The following is a 23,580-nucleotide window of genomic DNA, read 5'->3' on the forward strand; positions in this document are numbered from 1 at the left end:
GTAAGATGTCTACGCCAGTGAGAAGGAGACGCAAATTTCTTATCGGTTGGAATTGAAGAGGTGAAATCGCCGAGTATGTAACTAGGGTTCTTCATCTCCGCCGCAAGCGTTAAGAGAAAGTGGGAGAAAAAAAAAGGAAAATGAGGGAAGATCGACACTAGGTTTCAAGTTGGTATAAGTTGGTTTTGGTATGATTGGATCTAGGAAAATAGATGTCCGGTTTAGTTTAATTTAATATAAGGGCATCAATGTCTTTGACTAATAAGAAAGGTTACCTCAAGTACAATGTGCCTTATCATAAAATATGAAACTCAAAAAATATCTTGGAGAGAAAAAAAACGAAGGAAAATTGGGATGGATAGCCATGAAACAAATCATAATTATGTAGCTAACTAAAAAACACCTTCAATTATTACTATAATATATATGATATTACCCCTGTTTGTCAGTTAATAAATGTATATATTTCTTCTTCTGCATTTATCTCCCACAATACTATGTTTTGTAAGTTTCCAATTATAGTATGCTATTTGAACAAAATGTTTATGTTACTTCGTTGTTACTATTATATTTTAATAATAATTCTTATTATGTAGTATGTGAATATTTTGATATTTAGATAAGAGTTTGTATTTCTATTTGGTTTAGTTTATCGAAAGTTTAGATTTATATTTCTATTTTGGGTTTAGTTTTTAAGATTTGAACAATATGTACTATGTTATTTCATTTATTACTATTCTATTTTTATAATGCTTCATATTATGTATTATGTGGATGTTTTGTATTTGGGTTAGGATTTATATTTTCTTTTAGGATTTAGTGATTAGTGTTTTATATTTCTATTTTGGGTTTAGTTTATTGAAGGTTTGAGTTTATATTTCTATTTTGGGTGTACTTTTTAAAATTTGAACAATATGTACTCTGCTATTTCATTTATTACTATTCTATTTTGATATTACTTCATATTATGTATTATGTGCATGTTTTGTATTTGGGTTAGGGTTTATATTTCCCTTTAGGGTTTCGTGATTAGAGTTTTGAGTTTAATTTATGGAATGTTTAGGTTGATACTGGAATAAATATTACCTTATTTTCTGCAATTATATACATTTCCAAATTTTATTTATTTGTACTATACTATTTATTTATTACTATTCTATTTTAATAATATTTTATATTGTATACTATTTGCATATTGTGATATTTGAATTAGAGTTTATATTTTTTTAGCATGTATTGATTAGTATTTTAAATTTAGTTTATGAAAGATTTGGATATTTATTAAACTATTTTATAATTTTATTAACATGAACTATACCATTTAGTAGCATGTTCTATTTTATTTATATTATATTATCACTATCATCGTGGATGCTATAATCACCACCATTTTAACAACACATTTTTTTAAGTGACAAAGTTTCATCGTCAACCTGCTTAAAAATGAGAGAACCGGAAGAAAAAGAGAAAAAAGCTAGGTGATCTAATTATGTCAACATCAATACCATACTTTTAATTTTACTCTCAAAATTGACTATTGCACAAATTAGCATATATACAAAATATCTGTGTACAATATATTTAAATGAAAAACATATTATGTATATAGTAACATAAAAACGCTAAGACAATACACAGATGAAATAATATAGTCATGGTTTTTATAGCTAATAAAATATTTTGTAAGACTTTTATCATCAAACGAGCAACCCCTTTTTAAGATAACAGATCGAAATTAAATATCATGAGAGTATTTTTTCTCCAAAATATATTTTGAAATAAAAAATAAAATGAAGTTGTAGATACTCATATACAATTAAATATCAATTTTTATGAAAAAAAAATTATCACTACGTCTATAGGAAATGTCCCCATGTGACATCCCTGCAGTTTCAGTTTCCATTAGTGACACTTTAGAAACTTTTTCTCTTTTTAAATTTATAGTTTGAGTAAGGCAAAATTTATTCTCAGGTCCGTCACTGACTTTTTTAGTTCTTGATGTAATAAATTATTTAGCAACTTAAGTTTTTTTTTTCTTTTTTTAGAAACTTTAACATTGGGTTTAATGTGTTCTGAGATCTTATCTTTGATCATCGACTCTGTCTCCAAGGAATGTATTCCCTTTGACTTTAGTTTCCAGACGTTCTCCATGAACTTGCTGGCTTTGTTTGTTTGTATGTTTATAATCAGTACTACTTTCACTTAATGAATTTCAGATGATAGAAAAAGAAGTTATTTCATTCATCTACATTCTTTCCTTTTTTGGTCAAAAATTATCATCTTCTTTCATGTTACATTGTTCATGACAACAAAAACATCAAGGGTCTTACGAGACTTAAACCATAATAAGCAATAGTAATTACTCTAAGAGTATCTCCAATTCTATGCATAATTTATATGGAGTAACGGCTTTTTATTTTAATTGGTTTATAACTACGTTTTTCACTCTATTTTACATTAAAATAGGATCGGTCCGTCCTACGGGTGAGATGTATATTTAAAAATAATTGAAACAATTATAGTGTATATTAATTTAGATTTATACATGTCACTGTAATAACATACTAAATAAGTCATGCTTTATGAACAGTAAGCTTGTAGTTTTTTGTATTGAAAATGGACAGTTATATATAAATATATATATATATATATATATATTCCTGTTTGCTTATAACTATGTATTAATTGAGTATTGTAGAGTCAATTCTAGGAATAAACTGTTATGAGTTTGTAACCAATTTTTGTATTTTTCACGAAGGAGTTTGTTCAAATTGTTAATTTAATTGTTTTTGCATTTTATTTGAATATATATATAATTGATTAGAAAAATAAGGCAGTATAGAAATTTGGAACCATTTTGTTACTTTTTCTATTAAATTTGAAATGTTAGAATTTCTAGTTTGTTGTGGATTTTATTATTTGAACTATATTTTTTTAACTTGAGATTTGAAAGTATGATTATAATTACTTTGATGTTTTTATGTATGTTAAGATATAGATGGTTTATTATTTTATAGATCATGTACGTTATATAGGGGTGGTTGTGTATTGTTTTAAGAGTTCGAAAATATATAATACTATATATAGTTTTGGTGAGGTTTCTATGGGTTTTTTGGTTAAATGTTATTGGTTACGCGAATACATATCTATCTTATTAAAACAGAAACATTCTGGTGGACCTAACATTTATTTTGTAAGTTTTTAAATTAAATACATATTTATACTTTATAGTTAAACATACATTAAATCATTTTATGTTCCTTTCTTTATACTATTATATCCATGTTTCCAAACAATATACTTATTTTTTTATATTACTATCAATGTTTCCAAACAATATATTTATTTCTTTATACTACTATCAATGCTTCCAAACAATCTATCTTATTAAAACAGGAACATTACAACTTTTTCTAGGTGGATTTTTAAAGATGGACCTCGTATATTTAAATTAAATATCTCATTCTTTATATATAATACGTACCATACTTTAACTTTGCATTGATGTATTTCTTTAAATACAGTTATTCTTTTTGTCCATATTCCATATATGATTTTTACATTTATTACATGTCGATTTAAATAAGATATATACTAAGAATACTAAAAATATTAATCATTCTATAATTACCCTATACAATTCATTTTAAATTGATCAGTATATTTCATTGGCCATATTAATTTTATTAGTACGAATAACATTAGGTAGATAAGTCATATACACATACATAAAGATATGACTATTCTTATAACTATGCTGGGCCTAATCTACGTTCTAAAACAAATAACACATAGCTTCATATATTGTATAGAATATAGTAATATTGTATAGTATTATATTATACAGTAATACTAAAAACAAACCAAACTGAAATATAATATATATCAAAAATGCTTTGAACCATTACACACAAAATATATTAGACCTCAGAGATCAAATTCATTTTGAAATTACGTAATAATTATTTTAAAAAATTAAATTTCGTAATGTACAAAAAACATAAGTTTTATATAAAATTTTGTGTTATAATAAAAAGACACAACTCACGATTGCAAAATGTTATTTTTTCATACGAAAGACAGTTTTGATATTGTTCTTTAAACACAAAATTGAATATACAAACTCGATACTACATAAAACTAAATAATATAGAATACATTCTAAAATAAAACATGTGCGGGTGTGCATATGTTTATATAATATATAAATATATTATGTTATACATATTTTCATATAAATAACATCCCAATGTAAGTTTATATGATAAATGTTGAAAATACAAACTATATAGCACTATATATTTAAAATAATATAGAAAAAATTACTTTACGTTATCATAAAATTTAAAAATCAAATTTAGTAATTAAACACATTGCTTATTTAAACACATTAGTACACATTGTTATTTATCAAAATTTTATATTAATACACATTGCGATCATGTATAACATTTAGTAAAAACAAAGATAAAAAAAAATTGACTCCCGCTCGGTCGAGCGGGTCATGATCTAGTTGGTTGATTAAATTATGAATTCTTTACGTTGGGCTTGGAAGTACGTGGTTTGTGAATCTAATGAGTATGATTTTTTGTCCGAAAATTCATGGTCTTGGTTTGTTACTGTACATATACAAAAACAATATAAGATTTTTTTATTTTTAGTTTCCATTTAACAATTTTATTTTTTGTTCAGTTTAAAATAATATTAGCTTTCACTATTTATATTTTATTAATTTTATCAGAAGTCATATGATTCATCTTACCATTTAAAAAAATTTCATGAATATGTAATTTTTTTACCTTTAAAAAGTTGGTTCTACCTTTATTATTATAATAAGCAGAATGAAATTTCTATAACACACAAATTATGAATTGATTTTTGTTCTTAAACGTTTGTTTCTTAAATTCACTGGTATTTTTTTTCTTCTGCTTGCCATTTAATTATCTTAAAAATTTTATATAGATAGTTACTATTTACAAATAGTATATTTGAAACAATTTGTTAAAGATAAAATGTTTATATTTTCTCCTAACATAAGTTTTAACTGTTAATAAAATTATGTTATTAAATTTAAAATTTAATTTATAAAATTATATTATTAGGAATGAAAAATAAAACAAAACCAAATTAATGACAAACTTTTAAAATAAACTACCACAGGAAAATTTACATCTAAAACATATTAACTCAGGCTATAAATTTAACACATTGGTGACTCTCGTGTCTCTTCTCACTTTTAGCTTCCTTCATCTGCCATATACATCTATTTTTTTTTTTTTTTGGTAAAATGTTAAGATTTTATACCAAGTTTTTGATTTTTTACAGACAATACTGAGATTAACTAGTAGCAGAGATGCAGAATTGAAACTAACAGAAGGTACCTAATGAACATACATAACCAAAATGAAGAAGAAGACATTCGGACAAAGGCCTAGACTAAAGTGTGGCAGAGAAAGACCAGAGGACGAAGCGCAAACAGAGTGAAACAACCAGTTGCCGCGAGCTACCCGAGAGAAAGGCGGCCTCAAACCTTGATGCACACCGCTTCCTACAGCTTCCAGCAAATTCACAAGTCGCAGCCTGCACAAAGAATCAAACCCAGACCGTCTAGCTCATCCAACAAACACCAAACCGGCAGCACGAGAAGGGTCCACAACTGACGATGCCGTCGTTCGGAGAAGGAAGCTGAAGATTGCTGCCTTCAACCCATCTTCCCGAGACCGTGTAGACCCGTTTAACCGCCAAGCCCATATAGAGTAAGGGGACCAGCTGGGCACACCTCCTCCGACGTAGTACCCACTTGACAAGCTAGAAAGCCGGAAACCAAACTTGAACCTTACCGATGCCACCAGAACCGAGCAACGCCATCTCGGTTATATAGCCACAAAAGTACCTGCAAGAGAAAGAGGAGACGACGAGGAGCGCCACACCGCCGAGCCTCCACTACTTTGAGGAGCAGTAACCCACTACAAGCGCCAGAGCAAGCCCAAACCGCAAAACAGAGGGTCAACTACTCCCATGCACTGCCATCGGAACCACCGCAAGAGAGACGAAGCCTACCCTCACAGGAGCACCACACGCACCACCGAATACCATCGGAAGACACCAAAGCAGAAGAGAGAGACTTGAGAGCCGAGGATCTGAAGCTCTAGTTCCTGGAGGAGCACGTCTCCAAACCCAGCCATGCGCCACGCTGAGAAGAAGACTACTTGAACCGGAAAAGCCCGATGTCTCACGCGCCGTCAACTCGAGGAAAGACCCAACAAAGCAAAACTCACCGGACAGAGATCTCAGAGCAAGAGCATGGAGCCGACACAACGAGAAGCGAGCCGTCCTCAAGCCCACCGATTTCGCCATGGAAGCTCCAGATCGAGACCCAAAATCTCCAGATCTGAACCAGAGAACTTCAGGGAGATTTCCCCCTCCGCCGCAGAGAACAAATAGAAATCACAGAGATGAACTAGAAGAGAAAGAGAAGGACAGAGAGAAGAGAAAGGGGGCTCCGGCGACAGCCTTAGAGGACGCGGCGGCGTCGGAAAATCGAAATTAGGGTTTTCGAAGTCTAGTGAGAGGCTGGAGATAAATATCTAGAGAGAGAGAAAGAGCTCTTTTAACTTTTTCTATACATCTATTTTTCTCACATCGGACCTGTTTTATCAGTACTCAATCGACCTTTTTTCATTTTAAATATAGATATACACATGTATATGGCAAGACCAGAATGCGTATGTGAAAATCATATTAGATAGAATAGTTGAAGATGTCCCATGAAACAAAAAGAGCTAGTACATGATAAGAGAAAAAGATCATACCTAATGGTCTTACATATAAACACTGTATTTGAAAGAAGAAAAAATTGACTGTGAGGTTAGCATAAGAGATCAGAGAAACGAATAACCAATTGGTATAAAATAATAACTACTAAAAAATAAGGGTAAATCTCTAAAATTGCACGTTTTAAGTTATTGTCACAAAATAGCACTCAAAAAATAAAATGACCGAAATAGCACATTTTTGTTTTGAAAATATTAATATTTATTTTTTATTTTTAAATATTTGAACACATTACTAAAACTCCACCCCTTAACTCTAAACCCTAAGTCGTAAATTAATTAACCCAAGGGTTATAAATGCATATTTACCCTTCAATAAAACTTATTTTGGACATTTTCCTCCTTGTGATGTTATTTTTGTGACAAAAACTTGGTTTGGTGTTATTTTGTCTTTTTCTCAAAGATAAACATGTTGGTTAGAATGTGCCTCAAATCTTGGTGCTTTTGATCTCAACTTCTCTACTTGACCATAAAGGATGTAGTGCAGACAGTTGCAAAGCAAGAGATTCGGAAGTGTTTCCTGCACTCACAAAATGACACATTGAATAACCAAAACAAAATCTGAATCAAGAGTTTCTAGTGTTTATAACACTTGTCTCAAAACGTATCAGACCCAACGCATCATGACGCAGTGTTGCAGAATGGCGCAAGGACGGATTGAGTACTGCAAATAGAAGTAAAATCGATTAATTAATTAACTGTTGAGTTAATATAATAGACTGAAAACAAATCATCAGTGAATTAGCCTCTTCATCGGTATCAGTATCAGTGGAACTTAATAGAGTTTTATCACCTCTCTTCTGAAGATTGGGACATTCTGTTTTGATGTATCCACATTCCTTACATTCACTGCATTTAAACTCTTTGTGTTTAGTGAGAGGACAGTCTGATTTGTAAGTGTCCAACTCCTTCACATTCATAGCATTGAACATTATTTTTTCTTCTCATTTGATTCCTGCCACGCTGTGAATTGGAGCTTCTTCCTTGGCTACTCTCAAGTGTGTCTTAAAAGTTTCGAGCCAGCAAATCAACAATATTCTCAATTTTCTGATTCAAACTCTCATGTAGTGCTTGTAACCTATACTAGATTTTGACCCGCGCACCCGCGCGGGTTTTGATTTTTATTTAATTTTATGAGAAATATTTCACAACATTTTTAAACATATAATTTATTTACATGTTTTGTGTCAAAGAAAATTTATTTACATGTTTTCTGGTTCCTACAAACTTTTCCGGACAGAAGATATTCCGACTTGAAACCCCTCTATATGTATATAATATTAAAAATGTATTTATTTAATTTAAATCCCGAAAACACAATATCCAAATCGGGTACTCTGATGAACTTGTTTATCTGATTTGGTAATCAAATTCTTATTTTTTGTAACAAATGAAATACTATTATTAGATTTTTTTTTTTGACGACACTATTATTAGATCATATTGTACCTTTTTAATGTAAAATAAATCGAAAAGTATATAACTTGTGCAGTTTGTTTTGAAAATTGTATCATTTGTGCAATTTTTTTGTTTACATTATATTGTACTAATCATATATATACCACTTTCTTATTTATTATTCATAAATTTGTTAACATATTGAAAATCTTGATTTTTAAAAGTTGTTCTATATGCAACCTTATACAAATATTTATTATTAGAAAATTCTATCCTCTAAACTCTTATATGCGACTTAACTAATAAAGATTAAACTATAACTACAAAATAGTGTCTTTTAAATATAATATATTTTAGTTTAGGGTTATTAACTTGAATAAGATTTATTTTTCTATGACTTAGAATAAGACATTTTTTTTGCAAACTAAATAACTAAATTGTACCTAGGAATTAAATTTCTTGTTGAGGTTTTGGCTTTGGTTCTTCGGTGTTGACTTCGAGTGATAATTTAAAATGTTATATATACCCAACAGTCTCATTTGATCATCTTTTTATCATTCTTTTGCTCAATATCAGCAAGAGGAAGATCATTCTGCATAAGTCTGAAAACAAAACGAAAATTTATCAATAACCATTTAAATTGTAAAATTTCGTAACCACTAATCAAGAATATATGTCAGAAAAAAGTACACCTACGTATGCATAAATCGACTGCTTCCTTAGAATCTGAATTGAGAGTAACAACTGAAGCATCAAATGCGTTTATGATTTGTGTTTCAACTATGTTCACATCCTTTGTAAATTTAATGTACTGTTATCTCAACATAAGATTTTTCCATTATGAATTTTTATTTACATGTTTTTATACCTCGTAGAAGCCGATTTTTGCAAAAATTATCAGAGATTATCGTTTCATCATTTGTATCATCAAACTGAGATGAAACTTGTGCTGCTTACTTTCCCCACAAGCAACATGAAACAACTTGACCCCTGCACACAATCGTATACAAAAATATTGGATAGTGAATAAAATATAGCTAAGTTCGACAATATCTTATAAATATAAGAACATAAACTGCTTACGCTGTGTTATGTGAACCCAAATGAATTCTCTGTCCTTTTGCTGAACTTGGGCTGTTTGTATTCCTCCTATGTCAATAACTTCACCCATTACATCTATAAAAAAGAAATATAATAATTATATTTCAAGACTAAAAACCTATAGTAATATACATGCAAATAAAACTAATATCATACTGTTTAGGGACATGGGAATTCAATTTTCAAATAGCTTCGAGGGATTGACGTCCGATAACCTAGATAGAGTTATCACTGTGTCAGCTGTCAAAACGACCTTGTATTTGAGGTCAGTTGGGCGATATTTGCCAGAATTGTCAGTAACCTTAATTTTTTTGACGAATCTCCATTCTCCAACAGAGAGATTACTTTGGAGGAAGCATGAATCTTTGCGCCCTGCACATATAAAAACAGCTTATATTATCATTTTTGTGCAAAAGGATAAAACGCTAATAACTTTAATACTTACAGTTTCATCTGCGAAAACACATTCCAGAGTTTCATCTCCAAAACTTGTGTTTTGTTTCCAGTAATGGAGTAGCTCAACCTGTATTTTTTTTTACTTTTTTTTATTCTTTTTTTTTCTCAGCTTCAGAACAATAGCTTCATTAGCAATAAAACTCAGTTTCGAACTGAAGCTTGTAACTGATCCATCATCATTCATTCTCAAATTCTCAAACTGAGAAGTAAGATAATCCAACCTAGTTCTTTTGACAACATCAGTTCCTTCATAGTAGTCAATCAATATTTCCCAAGCCTCTTTAGCCGATACACACCCTTGAACAAGCTTGAATTGATCAGAATCAATAGCATTGAAGATCTCAGAAATTGCTTTGGAGTTGAGTCTAGATCCTAACTTTTCAGATGCTGTCCATTCATCTTTGGGTTTAGGTACTAGCTCACCATTAATATCGGCTGTGGGTTATGTCCAACCAAGTTCTAAATCTGTCCAGACATCTTCGTCAATCCCTTTAAGCCGTTGTTTCATTTGTACTTTCCAGTGCTCAAAATTGTTCTCGTCCAACATCAGAGTTCTTTGAAAAACCAGTAGCTCCTATGATGCATCCATGTTCTTCACAGAGTCTCAACCTGTGTATAGATTTATTAATCTAGGAGGTGACCTGCTCTGATAGCAATTGTAAAACCTAGAACACAGATGTATATCAAAGAACACGTTTGCTTCTTCCAAACAAGACTGTTTTATTAGAAATCATTTAGACAGAAAACATATGTTTCTGTCTAATTAGAATTACACGCCTTCACACACACCTGAATCGCCACTGACCAATCTCTAATCTTCTAAATAATCAATCTAAGATCTCTCACATTCTCTCTTATTATCAGACTTTACAGAAACGTTTTTTAAATCCCACGAAGCATATAAAAAACTAACAATCGACTTCTAAAACTCCTTATATACCTAATAGAGTAAACCTAGTTGTATTTAGATAAGTCCAAATCCACCTGATTTTCCTTATCTCTAAACTCCTTAATGTAATTTCTTTATTTTGTTGCCATGTCATCACAACCAAAAACGTTCTCTTAACGTTTAAATGTTGATGTGTAACTTTTTGTTCAACCTCAATATAACTTTGTGTTCAACCTCAAAATCCTACTTCAACATATCTGGTCTTAACAAAACTTTCTATCAATGCTTCTCAAACAATATATAACGAAAGGAAAATAAAAAAAGAATTAAGAAAGTAAAAATAAGTGAGGTAAATATCTATTTAGAATTTGTATATTGATTATATTAATGAATAATTTACAAAATTTTAGACATGTATTCATATTACTTTCGAACTTGATATTTCCTTTGTCTTCAGGAAAATTAACATCATAATCTACTAATTTTTTTTTTCTAATCCTAAAAGATATACGATACAGCGAGAGTGTTCGGTCCAACGAATGAAACAATTTAATGATGCAGAGAGATTTAAGTGAGTTCTACAATCAACTAGCATAATATACAAGTTTTCATGTTAATTTGGTCCCAAGAAAAGAGCTCAAATAGGTCGATAGAATATGAACTGATCTTCAGTGAATGCGATTCTTTGCGCAACGGAAGATGGATTCACGTGTGAATTAAAATAAATGACTTGGAAACATTATTTCATTTAATGACAACTCGTAGAGAAAATATAGTTTTTCTTAAAAGAATTATTTATTGATCATAGCACAATTTCCAGATACCTGGAAATAAACTGATAGCGGGAAAGAGGTAGTAGACGAGTCCTAACAAGAAATACGAAAACCATAAAATACGAAAATATATGAAAAGTTTAGCTAAGTGCACAACTCAAACAATGCATTATTAATGTCTCTAAATAAGATTCACTAGTTAAACTGGGCCTTGGTTCTCGAAATCCTTGTTGCGCTGATCTTTTGGACCCGTGATGTTCTGGCTCTGGATCTCGGTCACTTGAAGCTCAGTGTCGGGAACAGTATGAATAGCAGGCAGTAGATGAACCGCTGAATCCAAAACTGGACCCGGCATAACGGTAGTTAGCTTCGCTATGTCGATGGAATGGTCAGACACTGTTTTGGATTTCTCGGTCGTCTCAGCCACTGGAGTTTTGTAGTACTTGAATATTATGTAGAGAATCATTTGAATAGCTCCTAAGAACGCGCCCAACACATTTGGAAGCTTCAGTAGTTCAAAAAATTAGATGTAGACGACATTATTATTCCATTTATTGCCGACATAAAAGTTGCCAAAAAAAAAGACCGACATCGCAACCGAACAAATTACATCTTGTATTTATAGTATTCTATTGTACATTTAGTAGGTCCAGTTATTTATATGGTGCTAATCATAAAGCGAATTATATGCGTACGGTTTAAAATCATATTTCGTCGCCACGACATTCATATTATACTAAAAGCATTTACATATATAATTTAATATGTTGAAAAGAGACAAAGGTAAACTACTCTTTTTACTTTATCAAAACCATAATAATATAATCGTATACTGTTGTGCTGTCCTTTATTATATGCTTGTAAATTATCGCAACTGAATAAAATAAATAAACTCACCGCAACGTAGAAGTCTTTAATAGCAAGACCGTAGAAGAGCCACGTGATGGCACTAAGTGTAAGAAACAAAGATAAAGAGAATGGCATAAACTCCACACTTCTTGTTCGTACCACTAGTCTCTGCATCAATGTATCATTGTTTTAAGTTATTTAAGTGAAATTATAAAAGTACGTCATTCCATATAAACAGGAAAGAAAGACAAAGAGGCTGTCTAGAAATTTATATTCCATCTATTAATATAAATTTTTATTATGTTCTTCACAACAAAAATACGTAAAACAAGGCTCCTTCGTATAAATAAATTTTACTATTTGGATGCATGTCAAGAAATATGCATAATACGTACCATGATACTTAAAGGGGCTGCGAAGACAATGACGGAAAATCCAACGCATATCCCTCCGAGAACTTTCTCACGTGTTGATCCTTTGGTTAAGAGCTCGCAGATCAGAACAATGGCGGCAAACCCCAAAAAGTTCAGGAGACCAAGGACCTTCAAAGTGGATATCTGCATGGGTGATCATTTAAAAGCTCTAGCTATTAGCTAACCGGATATTAAACATCTATACATGTTTATGTATGGGCATGTATCTGATAAACGTGAAATCGAAAATAAAAAAATTGCTTCAACATACTCTAGTTTTCTTGTTAGCATAGGTTATGAAAAGGATGATATAAATGCTTTCAATGAAGCACCCAACAGAGTTTATGGTGATGAGAAGGAAGCCTGAGCCATCTTTTTGCATTGCATAGTAAATCCAAAGCAACGCGCTAAATAAAGCTGAAAGATACGGAAGAGACTGAAAGCCTTCTGTAGATTTCTTCTTACATATCCTTACAAAAGTCGGCCTAGATAAGATTGAGGAAAAAAAGTTTAACTAACTCGAAAAATCGACTAAGAAAATGAGAGAGATTGTAACCAAGAACATGTCGATGCTTACACTGGGGCTAGGAACACGACGAATGATATGATGTTGCCTGCAAGTATATATAAAATTTTTAACGTTGTTTAGATGTTAAAAACTTCATAATAGTTTAGATGAATTTTTCTACACTAAATCACCGGTTAGAAACATCATAAACATTCATTAAACTGACGCATCTACTATAGATTGATTTTTTTTGTCAAACGCTACGTACTAAAGATTTGAAAATGTGAGTGAAATATATACGTACCCATGATCCCGAACACAAATGCCCATACATTGTGAGGTAGAGCCATTTCTTGATGTTTTCCTTATAGAGCTCTTTAAGCCTCCACTAGCTCTCGAAAGCGAAGCTCTAGTTTTGTGAGTTTCAGCTATGATTTTACAATCCTAGTGATGGGCGATATATATAGATGGGTTCGCATGTGAAAGGGTGCAATGTCAATACATTTGAAACGACATCGTTTCCAGAGTAATGAGAGAAGGACATGTCACATTATTTTTTGAACAAACAAGTGACATTATTGGTCTCAGATATTTCCAATTGATGTTTTTTCTTTTAAATGATTATGTATTATTTTTTTCATCTGGTATACATTCTTGGCGTCTGTAATTAGTGTTAACTTTATAAGCCTAACCAATTTTTATATATTTTTAGTATCATACTCATACAAATGAGTTCTAACAGTTTATTTAATTTAAAACGAAAATAAAGAACGATCCATAGAGGTTCATCTAAAAGTCACTAAACGAGTGGTTAGTTACTAACTTCGGCGTAACCAATAAGCCCCTGATCGGCTGTTTGCTCATTTAGTTAACCATTAAACTAATATGATCATAACGCCTTTTCATTTAATTTAAATCACCTTCAAAGTATATGATTCCCTAATACATGTATCAGCGGCAGAGTGGCTTGAGCTTAATGATTCGCTAATAAGATCTTAGTTAAGGCAATCAAAGTGTATGTAGCTGCACTAAGATTTTTATTATTTTTGGTAAATTTAAAATATTTGAGCTGATACAGTCGAGTCTTGAAATCGATTTCACTAACTAACAAGTTCATGATTATTGAGGCGATAATGGATTACGCTGTCAAACTACTAGAACCAAATGGTTACACAATAGTATTGCGAGGTTTTTGACAAAAAAAAAAAGATATTGTGAGGTTTAGAGCTGAGCTAAATGAACACTGTTGATTTGTTTTATTTTCTTAATCTATAGTCAAAAGCTAAACAAAAATTAATTAAGAGCTCTTTCAATTGAAATTCTCACAAAGATTCTCAAAATATATTAATTATAAATATTAATAAAGTATTGACTATGATATTTAAAAATTAAAGAACTTGTGATCATAAGATATTCATCACAAATTATGTTGAGATTTTATTTAGTTTATCTCCAATTCTCTATTATTTATTTGATTAGTCGATATTATCTATTTTTGGTTTTACAGACAAGTCTGCCTAGATTTACTTTTAGATTTCTTTCCAAAAAACCTCATAGTAATTAGAGTTGGACATCTTTATATATAAGTCTCTCATTTGTCTAATTTCTCATGTGAGGCTTATATTGACATCTCTCAATTTCTCTCTCAAAGTAAAATCCACATTCATCTCGTATTCTTTTCTCCAGCGAATTGAGGATGATCCTCCCACAATTAAACTTCTTCGAGGATCTCTGACTTGATATCTGCCACATACCTTTCATTCCTAACTTGATGGGTACCATTCATATTTTGAATAGTATATTGGTATTTTTGCAGATTTCTCGTCAACCGCTCTGATACCAATTGTTGTGATTTTGTTTAGCTCATGTCCAATTTTTTATTATTTGATTAATACGATATTATCCACTTTGGATCTGAGAAACAAGTCCACATGAATTTACTTTTGAATTTATTCTCAATAGGTCTCGTACTAATTAGAGTTGAACATCATTTTATATATTAGATTCTTTTTTATCTAATTTCCGATGTGAGACTTAGATTGATATGTCTCAAATTAGAAACACTTTTGTATACTTATACTTACACTTGATTTAGGAAACTTGTAGTGAAAACCTAATATAATGAAATGATTACTAAGTGATTTCAAGAATTTCCTAGATAATCAAATACTCACGCGCTTGGCATGTGCCCCTCTTTCTTCTCCACGCAAGAATCAGAGCAAAACCATTAAAGATTGATTTGCTTCTCCTGCGTCCAGCAGTATCCGGCGTTGTGAGAGGGCTGTTCCGTCATTTTCCTTGCGCTTTATTCTCTCTGGTGGTGGGGTTTTTCAATGGTGAATCTTATTTTTCTAGTCCAGATGATTGTGGTGGAGCTCTCTCCATGTGGTTTTCTTGGCGGTGGTGTAAGGTGACTTCTCAAAGTTGCGGCGAAGGTCTCTCCAGACAATATGTCCTTTTGGAAGGCAGAAGCGTTGGCTAGGTGGTCTTCGTCTCTTCTCATAGCCAACTTCTGGTTCTGCCTTTCACTCCGTCGTGGTGTGTGAGGTTTATTCTCATTGTTTGTGGTGTGTGTTGGCGGATTGAAGTGTTTTAATTAACAGATATTTTGTGGCTTTGTTCTATCATGGATGGATCTGGTCATTGATTTTCTCTACTGTTGATGGTTGTTTCCTCCTGTTCGGTTAGAGATTTAGCCTCAGTTAGACGGCTCTTCAACAGCAACGGTTGCGTGCTGCTCTAAAATTTCTATAGTAGATAAAAATAGTGATTCTATATTAATAGAATAGGTTTTTTGGTATACATAATTGTTTTAATGGGAACAAGGAAATGAAATCATTCATAGTAATTCCAATGTCCTCGTGATCGCCGTTTCACATGACTCTAGTACAAAACTTCAATTAATGTCGGAGTATCTTGGGTGTGTGTGTGAACGTGCAAAATAGGACCAAAGATATATGTACGATGAATCATCTGTTACTGTCGGTTACCACTCCAAGACTATCTTGGTAAGTGCAGTTTCAAATCCCCTAGTTTCATCTATCTTATTAAAATAAAAGTACACATATAGAAATATCTTTAGTTTTCAAATTTAATTACACTTCCATGCCACTGATAATTAAATTTCCTATTTTAATGCTTGTCTTTTTTTTTTCAATTTAAGTTATGTATTTTCCATAAATAAAACAAAACTTTTCCTGAAAAAACGAATCAAGTATTGAAGTATATCTATAGTTTGTTTCCTAATATATTCTTCATCGCTTGATTTGGAGAATACTTAACAACAAATTAAATATTTTCAGAAAAATTAACAGCCAAGCAACTGCCGATATTGACGTTAACAACAAGATTTTACGGAAACAGTTTCTATTCTTGATAATATCGTAGCTTTTCAGAAAAATTAGCAGACAAGCAATTGCATATATCAACGGTAACAACAGGATTTTATGGAAACAATTTGTATTCTTAGTAATATCATATCTTTACAGTTTCTACGCTTGGTCTAAGCATATTCTCTACATTAGGATTTCTCAATATTTATTTGACTTTGCAGAAGCTCTTTAAATCATGGGAAATCATAATAATAAACATGCAAGCTTTATAAGAACTCATGAGATTTTCTTGAACGGAATCTTTTTTAAAATTCTTTTTTTTTAAGATTCTTTAAAAAATTAAAAAATCACTTCGCAAATAATATCTAGGAGACTAGACATTGGCAGATCCAGTACAAGAAAGTGGGGCCTGTTTTTTTTCTCATTAGTAATTAGTGTATGTTTGCTCAAGTATATATATGCTAAGCTTTTAGTTATGAGAAAATGACTATGTGCCCCATATTATAAAAAAATTTGGATCTGCCCCTCGGACTAGGGGATGCTCTTTTTAGTTTTTCTTTTCATTATCCAACGTTGGCTTCCTAATATAAGTTCAATTATATATAAATATTAGATTTGTTTATATGATACATTGTGATATAATAGACAATTAAAATCACAAAATATAATTATTCAAAGTAATAAAACAAAAATTTATTTGTTTAAATGTTATATTAACAATTATGTAATACATTTTAATTTACAAATATATATATATATATATATATATATATATATATATATATTATACCATTAGTACAAATAAAATAAATTAAAATGAAAGAAAATATTTATATGGTCACGGGTCAAGCTTTAGAAATAAAAAACAACAACGCAAGATTATTTTCTTAACAAATTTAATAGATTTTAATAGAAATTATAGTTCCAAATATATCTATACATTTTATGTATATAAATTCATATTATTTGTTTTTACGGGATGCTAAGATTTTAGAATTGGAAAAAATATGATCCACTTTTATATTATTTTAATTAGGAAATTAAAAAATTCATATCAGAATATTTTATTAGAATTTTAATTTTTATTAAAAATGCAAATATTAATTTTCAATCTAGATTTATGTTTAAATATTATAAATACTAAATTTAATATAAAAACTAAAAAACATAAAATAATTACCCGTCCGGTCGGGCGGGTCAAGGTCTAGTGTACTCTTTAGGGGCCGTTTGTTTGGGCATCTCCATTCACCTGATTCATTTATATGATTTTTCTAGAGTTTATGAGACTATTTATTTGTCCATTCAGATAGTTCATCTAGATAAATTATCTAAATGAACTTATATTTGTTTCTTTATCATTATTTCTATTCAGAAGAATTTATTAAACAAATTACCAAAATACTTATGTTTTGATGTAACCATATGTTTGATATTAATTTTAACTATATTAATTTTTAATATTTAGTCTAATATATTTATATTGAAATTATTTTAAAATTAGCATTTTGACATTCATAAATTATAATTTCACAAAATTTTATTTAGATTTGTATTAAAAATTTACTACAATAATAACTTATAATAAACAAAAAGTTTAATAAACATGTACTTAAAAAAATTTAAAGTTTCTAACTAAAGATTATTAATAATAAACTGATTATAATATTCAAATAAATATATGTAAAATTAGTTTTGCCTTTTTGTGGAAAACGTGATTTTTTCGTTTTTGACGAAAATGGCGATTTTGCTCTTTTGGCGAAAAAATGCGATTTCTCGCTACGGGCGGAAAAATGCAATTTCCAGTTTTGGCGGGAAACCATAATTTTTCGATTCTAACGGGAAAACGTGATTTTCCTATTTTGGCGGAAAAATAAGATTTTCCGGTTTTGGGAAAAAATATTTTTTTTTGGTTTTATTTGGCGGGAAAAATGAATTTCCGTTTTTGGCGGAAAAAAATATTTTATGGTTTTGGCGGAAAAACAAGATTTTCTGGTTATGGGGGAAAACAATATTTTTCGGTTTTGGTAAGAAATGGGATTTTTGGTTTTTGCGAGAAAACAAGATTTTTTGGTTTTGGTGGAAAATATGATTTTTGGTTTTGGCGGGCAAATGCAATTTTCGGGTTTGGCGGAAAAATGCAATTTTTGGGTTTGGCGGGAAAATGCAATTTTTGGTTATGGTGAGAAAATGAGATTTTTAGTTTTTGCGGAAAAGTGATTTTTTTTTGCTTTTTGGGGAAGACGATATTCTCGTTTTGGTGGGAAAACAAGATTTTTCAGTTTTGGCGAGAAAAAATAATTTTCTGTTTTGACAGGAAAACAAAATTTTATGGTTTCGGCGGGAAAGTGAGATTTTTGGTTTTGGCGAGAAAATGCAATTTTCAGTTATGACATGAAAACAATTTTTTTTTATTTTTGACAGGAAAATGAGATATTTTGATATTGTTTGAAAATAAGCTTTTTTGTTTTGGCGGGAAAACGAGATGTTCTGGTTTTGTCGAGGAAAATACAATTTTTTTTGGTTTTGGCAGAAAAATGAGATTTTTGGTTTTAGCGAAAAACACGATTATTCGATTTTTTCCGGAAATGAGATTTTTTCGGTTTTGGCAAAAACAATAATGAAAATTTTTGGTTTTGGCGAAAAACAAGATTTTCTGTTTTGGCGGATAAACGAAAAAAAATTCGGTTTTGGCAGAAATTTTTTTTTTGCTGGTTTAAACGGGAAAATGCGTTTTTGCAGATGATTTTCAAAATTAAGCCTAGTTTTAAGACTCATCTTGATGAGCCATCAAGGTGATTTGTATTTTCAAATCTAAACAAATACACTCTCATCTCCATCAAGATGACTCATCTAGATGAAACAAACAGCCCATTATAGACATAAGACATTCCAAACTTTTTTCCCATGTGTCCAATGCCACTGGTCACCATGTACAGGCGCTAAACTTCTATGCAATTCTTTTCAGGGCCTGACTAATTCAAACGCAACAACTGCGGTTGTGGGTGCAGAAGTTTGCAGATGCGGGTGATTGTGGTTTCAAGTGTTATTTAGTGTTTTTAAGACTTGCATAACGTTTAAAAATTATAGCGTTTGCGAGATGTTTGTGACTGATTTATTATGAGATATTGGAGCGGTTTAATAATAAATTAACAATATAAACATATTATAGTATTAAAAAAATATAAAACTTACTGTTGTGATTAAATATAATAATTATTAATATAATATGATTAATAATAATACGTTTATTTTTTTTTTTTAATTAGCAGAAAGTTATAATTTTAATAATTTGTTTGAAGATTTATTTAAAAAAAATTCAAAAGAATATTTTTTTGTTTTATATATGTGTATATCTTTATATATGTACGTATATTAATTATTTTTAAAAATCTAATGAATAGCTAGTTTGAATTTTTTATAAAAAAATTATGATACTGTTTTGAATTTAAATTAATATTGATTTATGTATATATTTTTATTTATAATATTTCCATTTTTAATTCTTAATTTAAAATTTAATATATTTCAAAAGATTAAATTTACATTTTTTTAATCCATCCGCAACCGCTCGCAACCACAAACGTTAGTGGGAACCAGCTTTTAGTTTTAAAAGGTTTGAAGCAATTTATAACTATTTGGATGATTGTTTTGAAACGCTGTCAACCGTTACCAACCGCAAAACTGTGTTTGCGGGTGGTAGTGGGAAAATAAGTCAGACCCTCGGTTTCACTCTACTAATTGCTTGTATCATTCAAATTTGTTTCTTTATTATCAAATGTTTATTTCCCATTAACAAAAATTACATGCCATCTATATTATTAAAACTGAAGTACAAATCTATATATCATTAAAACTAAAGTACAAATTAGGTTTATTTGGAAACATGGATAGGGATTTTAAAAAGAGGTTTGTTTGAAAGCATGAATAGCAGATTAACAAATATTTGTTTGAAAACATGAATAACAATTTAAAAAGATGTTTATTTGGAAACATGAATAGCAGTATTAGAAAGGATATAATGTTGTTTGGAAACATAGATAACATCATATTAAAGAAAAAAAGGATTTTTGTTATTAAAATTTTTTTAATCCATTATATTATGAAAACTATCTATTTGGGTCATTTTAAAAATATACAAAAATGAGCTAATCTAATTATCTAAAATATATTTTATCTAAAACAAATATTTTTCTAAAATAATGATAAAACAACATTTAAATTTATATACGTATTTCAAATCATAATCATAATTTAAAGTTGATTTATACCAAAATTTGATTCAAGAATATACATACATTCAAAAAAAAATTTACTAAAATATTTTCCAATAACCATTATTAAATAATTAATTCTTATATATTAAATGAAATTTGACTGTATATTCAATAAAATTATTACGAAGATTTTAAGTATATTTTGTTCAAATTCAAACGATCACTTGAATTTTACATATTTTTATATCACATATATTCCTAACAAACAGATCTAAAGATTGCTAAGCAATAAGCATATTCCATTTTTTGAAATCAAACTAACCACACAACTACTAAATCATTGAATATTTAAAATCATCAATATTCCTTATCTTAAATATACATTTGTGCTAACTGAAATCAATGCAAAATAATTTGCAAAATTTCTTTACCCTAAATAATTAATACTCAAAAATCTATAGATTTGGAAACATGTTTAATTTTTGGAACAGAAACTAACCACACAACTAATGAATATTTTGCAGCATATTTAATATGTGGTTAGTTGTCTAATGTATAAATAAAACTATTTACAATATAATATATTGTCTAATAAAATTTGTAAATATATAAACATTGGTGAAATAACCAGATTTCACAGAAAAAAATTGGATATGATATAAGAAATAATTATATATGTACATAGTAAAAATTCTTTAATTTTAGTAACATTTAAACTATTTTACACAATATGCCAAAGTTATAGAGTTTAAATAATCCAGTTTGATAATTTATAAATATCTGTTAAATACCATATATTTTACCAAACTGTTTATACATATATTGATTGAATGATCTAAATATTAATAGGTTTAATATAAATCTTATAAATTTTGAACAATATGTAAAAACAAAAAAAACTTCTTTGCATAAAAATTGTCTTATGGACTATTTATTATCAATGAAAACACAACAAAAATCATAAAACTCAATCTAATCTATAAATTCAGAAGTCGTCGACAATTATATGTGGACACGAAGACAATACTATCATCCCATAAGATCCGAATAACCAGAATATTAAATGGTATAAGTTTATTTTTAATGTGTTTTGTAAGAAAAGAACATCATCCGCGTTAAAACGCGGGTTCTAATTTTGTTATATATTAAAACAGAAGTCATAACTTTTTTTCATGTGTTATTTTTTTTAAAAAAATGGACTATCCTTAGACAGACATTATTGAAAATATATCTATCATTTAATACTATATTATTACAAGAATATAAAGAAATAAAAAGATATTCTACAAATTTTTCAAAGATTGTAATCTAATAAAATCTTATTATATCTTTAAAAAAATATAAATACTACTAAAAAGAGGAAAATTGTTTTGAAACTAATCTTATTTACATGGTATATTATAATTTTGTCACTAAGATTTAATTATTTTCTGAAGCATAGCCTATGCAAAAACAATATATTAATTTATATATTACAATGACAATTAGCCGCTTTATGTAACAAACTATGTCTACCATAATTTATGGCCCATTTCATTTCACACTTTACCAAATTACGAACATTAACTATGCGAATGGAAAATTTATACACATAATACATTATCATTCAGTTTACAACAAAATTGATTGGAAATGAAAATAATTTTCATGTTTATGAAATTTTACATATATTATAACGTCTAATAATCAAAGAAAAAATCTAACAAAACAAAATACAATAAGTATTAGAAATACTATTGACGTTTTGAAACAATCAATTGGATGACAAGTAACTAAATATAACACTATTGTATTTAAATAAGTTATATACACTTTTGAAAATATGCTTAATGTTTATATTATATCACTAATATGTAAATACAAAATAATTTATGTAAATATAAATGAAAACAAATATCCGCGCGGTTGCACGGATCGAAGTCTAGTTATAGTTTTCTAACAATTTTTCTATGATATTCTAGTATTTCTTTCTATAATTAATCTCTTGAGTTGATACGTCCCCGTCCTCAAAGTCTAGTTTCATAAGTTAACCTAGGTCTGGGCGTTTGGGTCGGGTTTTTCGGATTTTCGGGTTTTCGGGTTTACGTACGTAGGTCCCATAGTAAAATTTCATTAGTACGGGTCGGGTTTGGATAATAACACTTCAGGTTCGGTTAAAAATTATATTGCGTCTTAAAACCCATAAAGTAACCATATATCATTCGGGCTCGGGTTATATCGGTTCGGTTCGGATATAACCAAAGTAAAAAAACAAAAACTTAAAGAAAAACATAAAAAAACAACTAAATTTATAAAAATTAATCTATCACACATAAAATTGCTAAAATAACAATAAAATGTTAAATCAAGCATGAAAACAAACATTATTTATAAACAATATACATTATACTATAGAGAGTAGACTTGTTATTCCAATAAACAAATTATAAAATACTTATTTATAACTAATTGTGTACTTAAAACATTTTTAATATTGTTAATATTTGTTATTATATATCATATTACCACAAATATTAAATTTAATAACTAAAATACTTATATATATTTCAAAATATTTATATTAACTATTAGTTTCGGATTTTTCGGGTTATCCGTTCGGGTTCGGTTAATAACACTTCGGGTTCAGATATTTTTTATACCACCCTACAAAATCCGTTCGGGTATTTTTACATTTCAGATCGGATAACGGGTCGGGTTTTTCGGTTTGGGTTCGGTTCGGATTTCGGGTTCCGGATTTTATGCTCAGGCCTATGTTAACCAATCATTTATTAAACCAAAAACTCAAAACTTGAAAGGTCCCAATCTAAAGGCGTG

The 23,580-nt window shown here is 29.5% G+C and overlaps 1 protein-coding gene across 1 annotated transcript; it reads right to left on the reverse strand.

Moving 5' to 3' along the window:
* Window positions 1-11,453: 11,453 nt before the first annotated feature.
* On the reverse strand, window positions 11,454-13,652 carry LOC108840721 (bidirectional sugar transporter SWEET13). Its single transcript, XM_018613548.2, has 6 exons — window positions 13,525-13,652; window positions 13,290-13,326; window positions 12,984-13,197; window positions 12,695-12,856; window positions 12,348-12,467; window positions 11,454-11,955 (listed from the first exon to the last, which is right to left on the reverse strand). The coding sequence occupies exons 1-6, from the start codon at window positions 13,568-13,570 to the stop codon at window positions 11,650-11,652; spliced, it is 885 nt and encodes a 294-aa protein (XP_018469050.2). The 5' UTR covers window positions 13,571-13,652; the 3' UTR covers window positions 11,454-11,649.
* Window positions 13,653-23,580: the final 9,928 nt, after the last annotated feature.

The sequence above is a fragment of the Raphanus sativus genome, chromosome 2 (assembly GCF_000801105.2).
Source record: "Raphanus sativus cultivar WK10039 chromosome 2, ASM80110v3, whole genome shotgun sequence".
In the NCBI taxonomy this organism is placed as follows: Eukaryota; Viridiplantae; Streptophyta; class Magnoliopsida; order Brassicales; family Brassicaceae; genus Raphanus; species Raphanus sativus.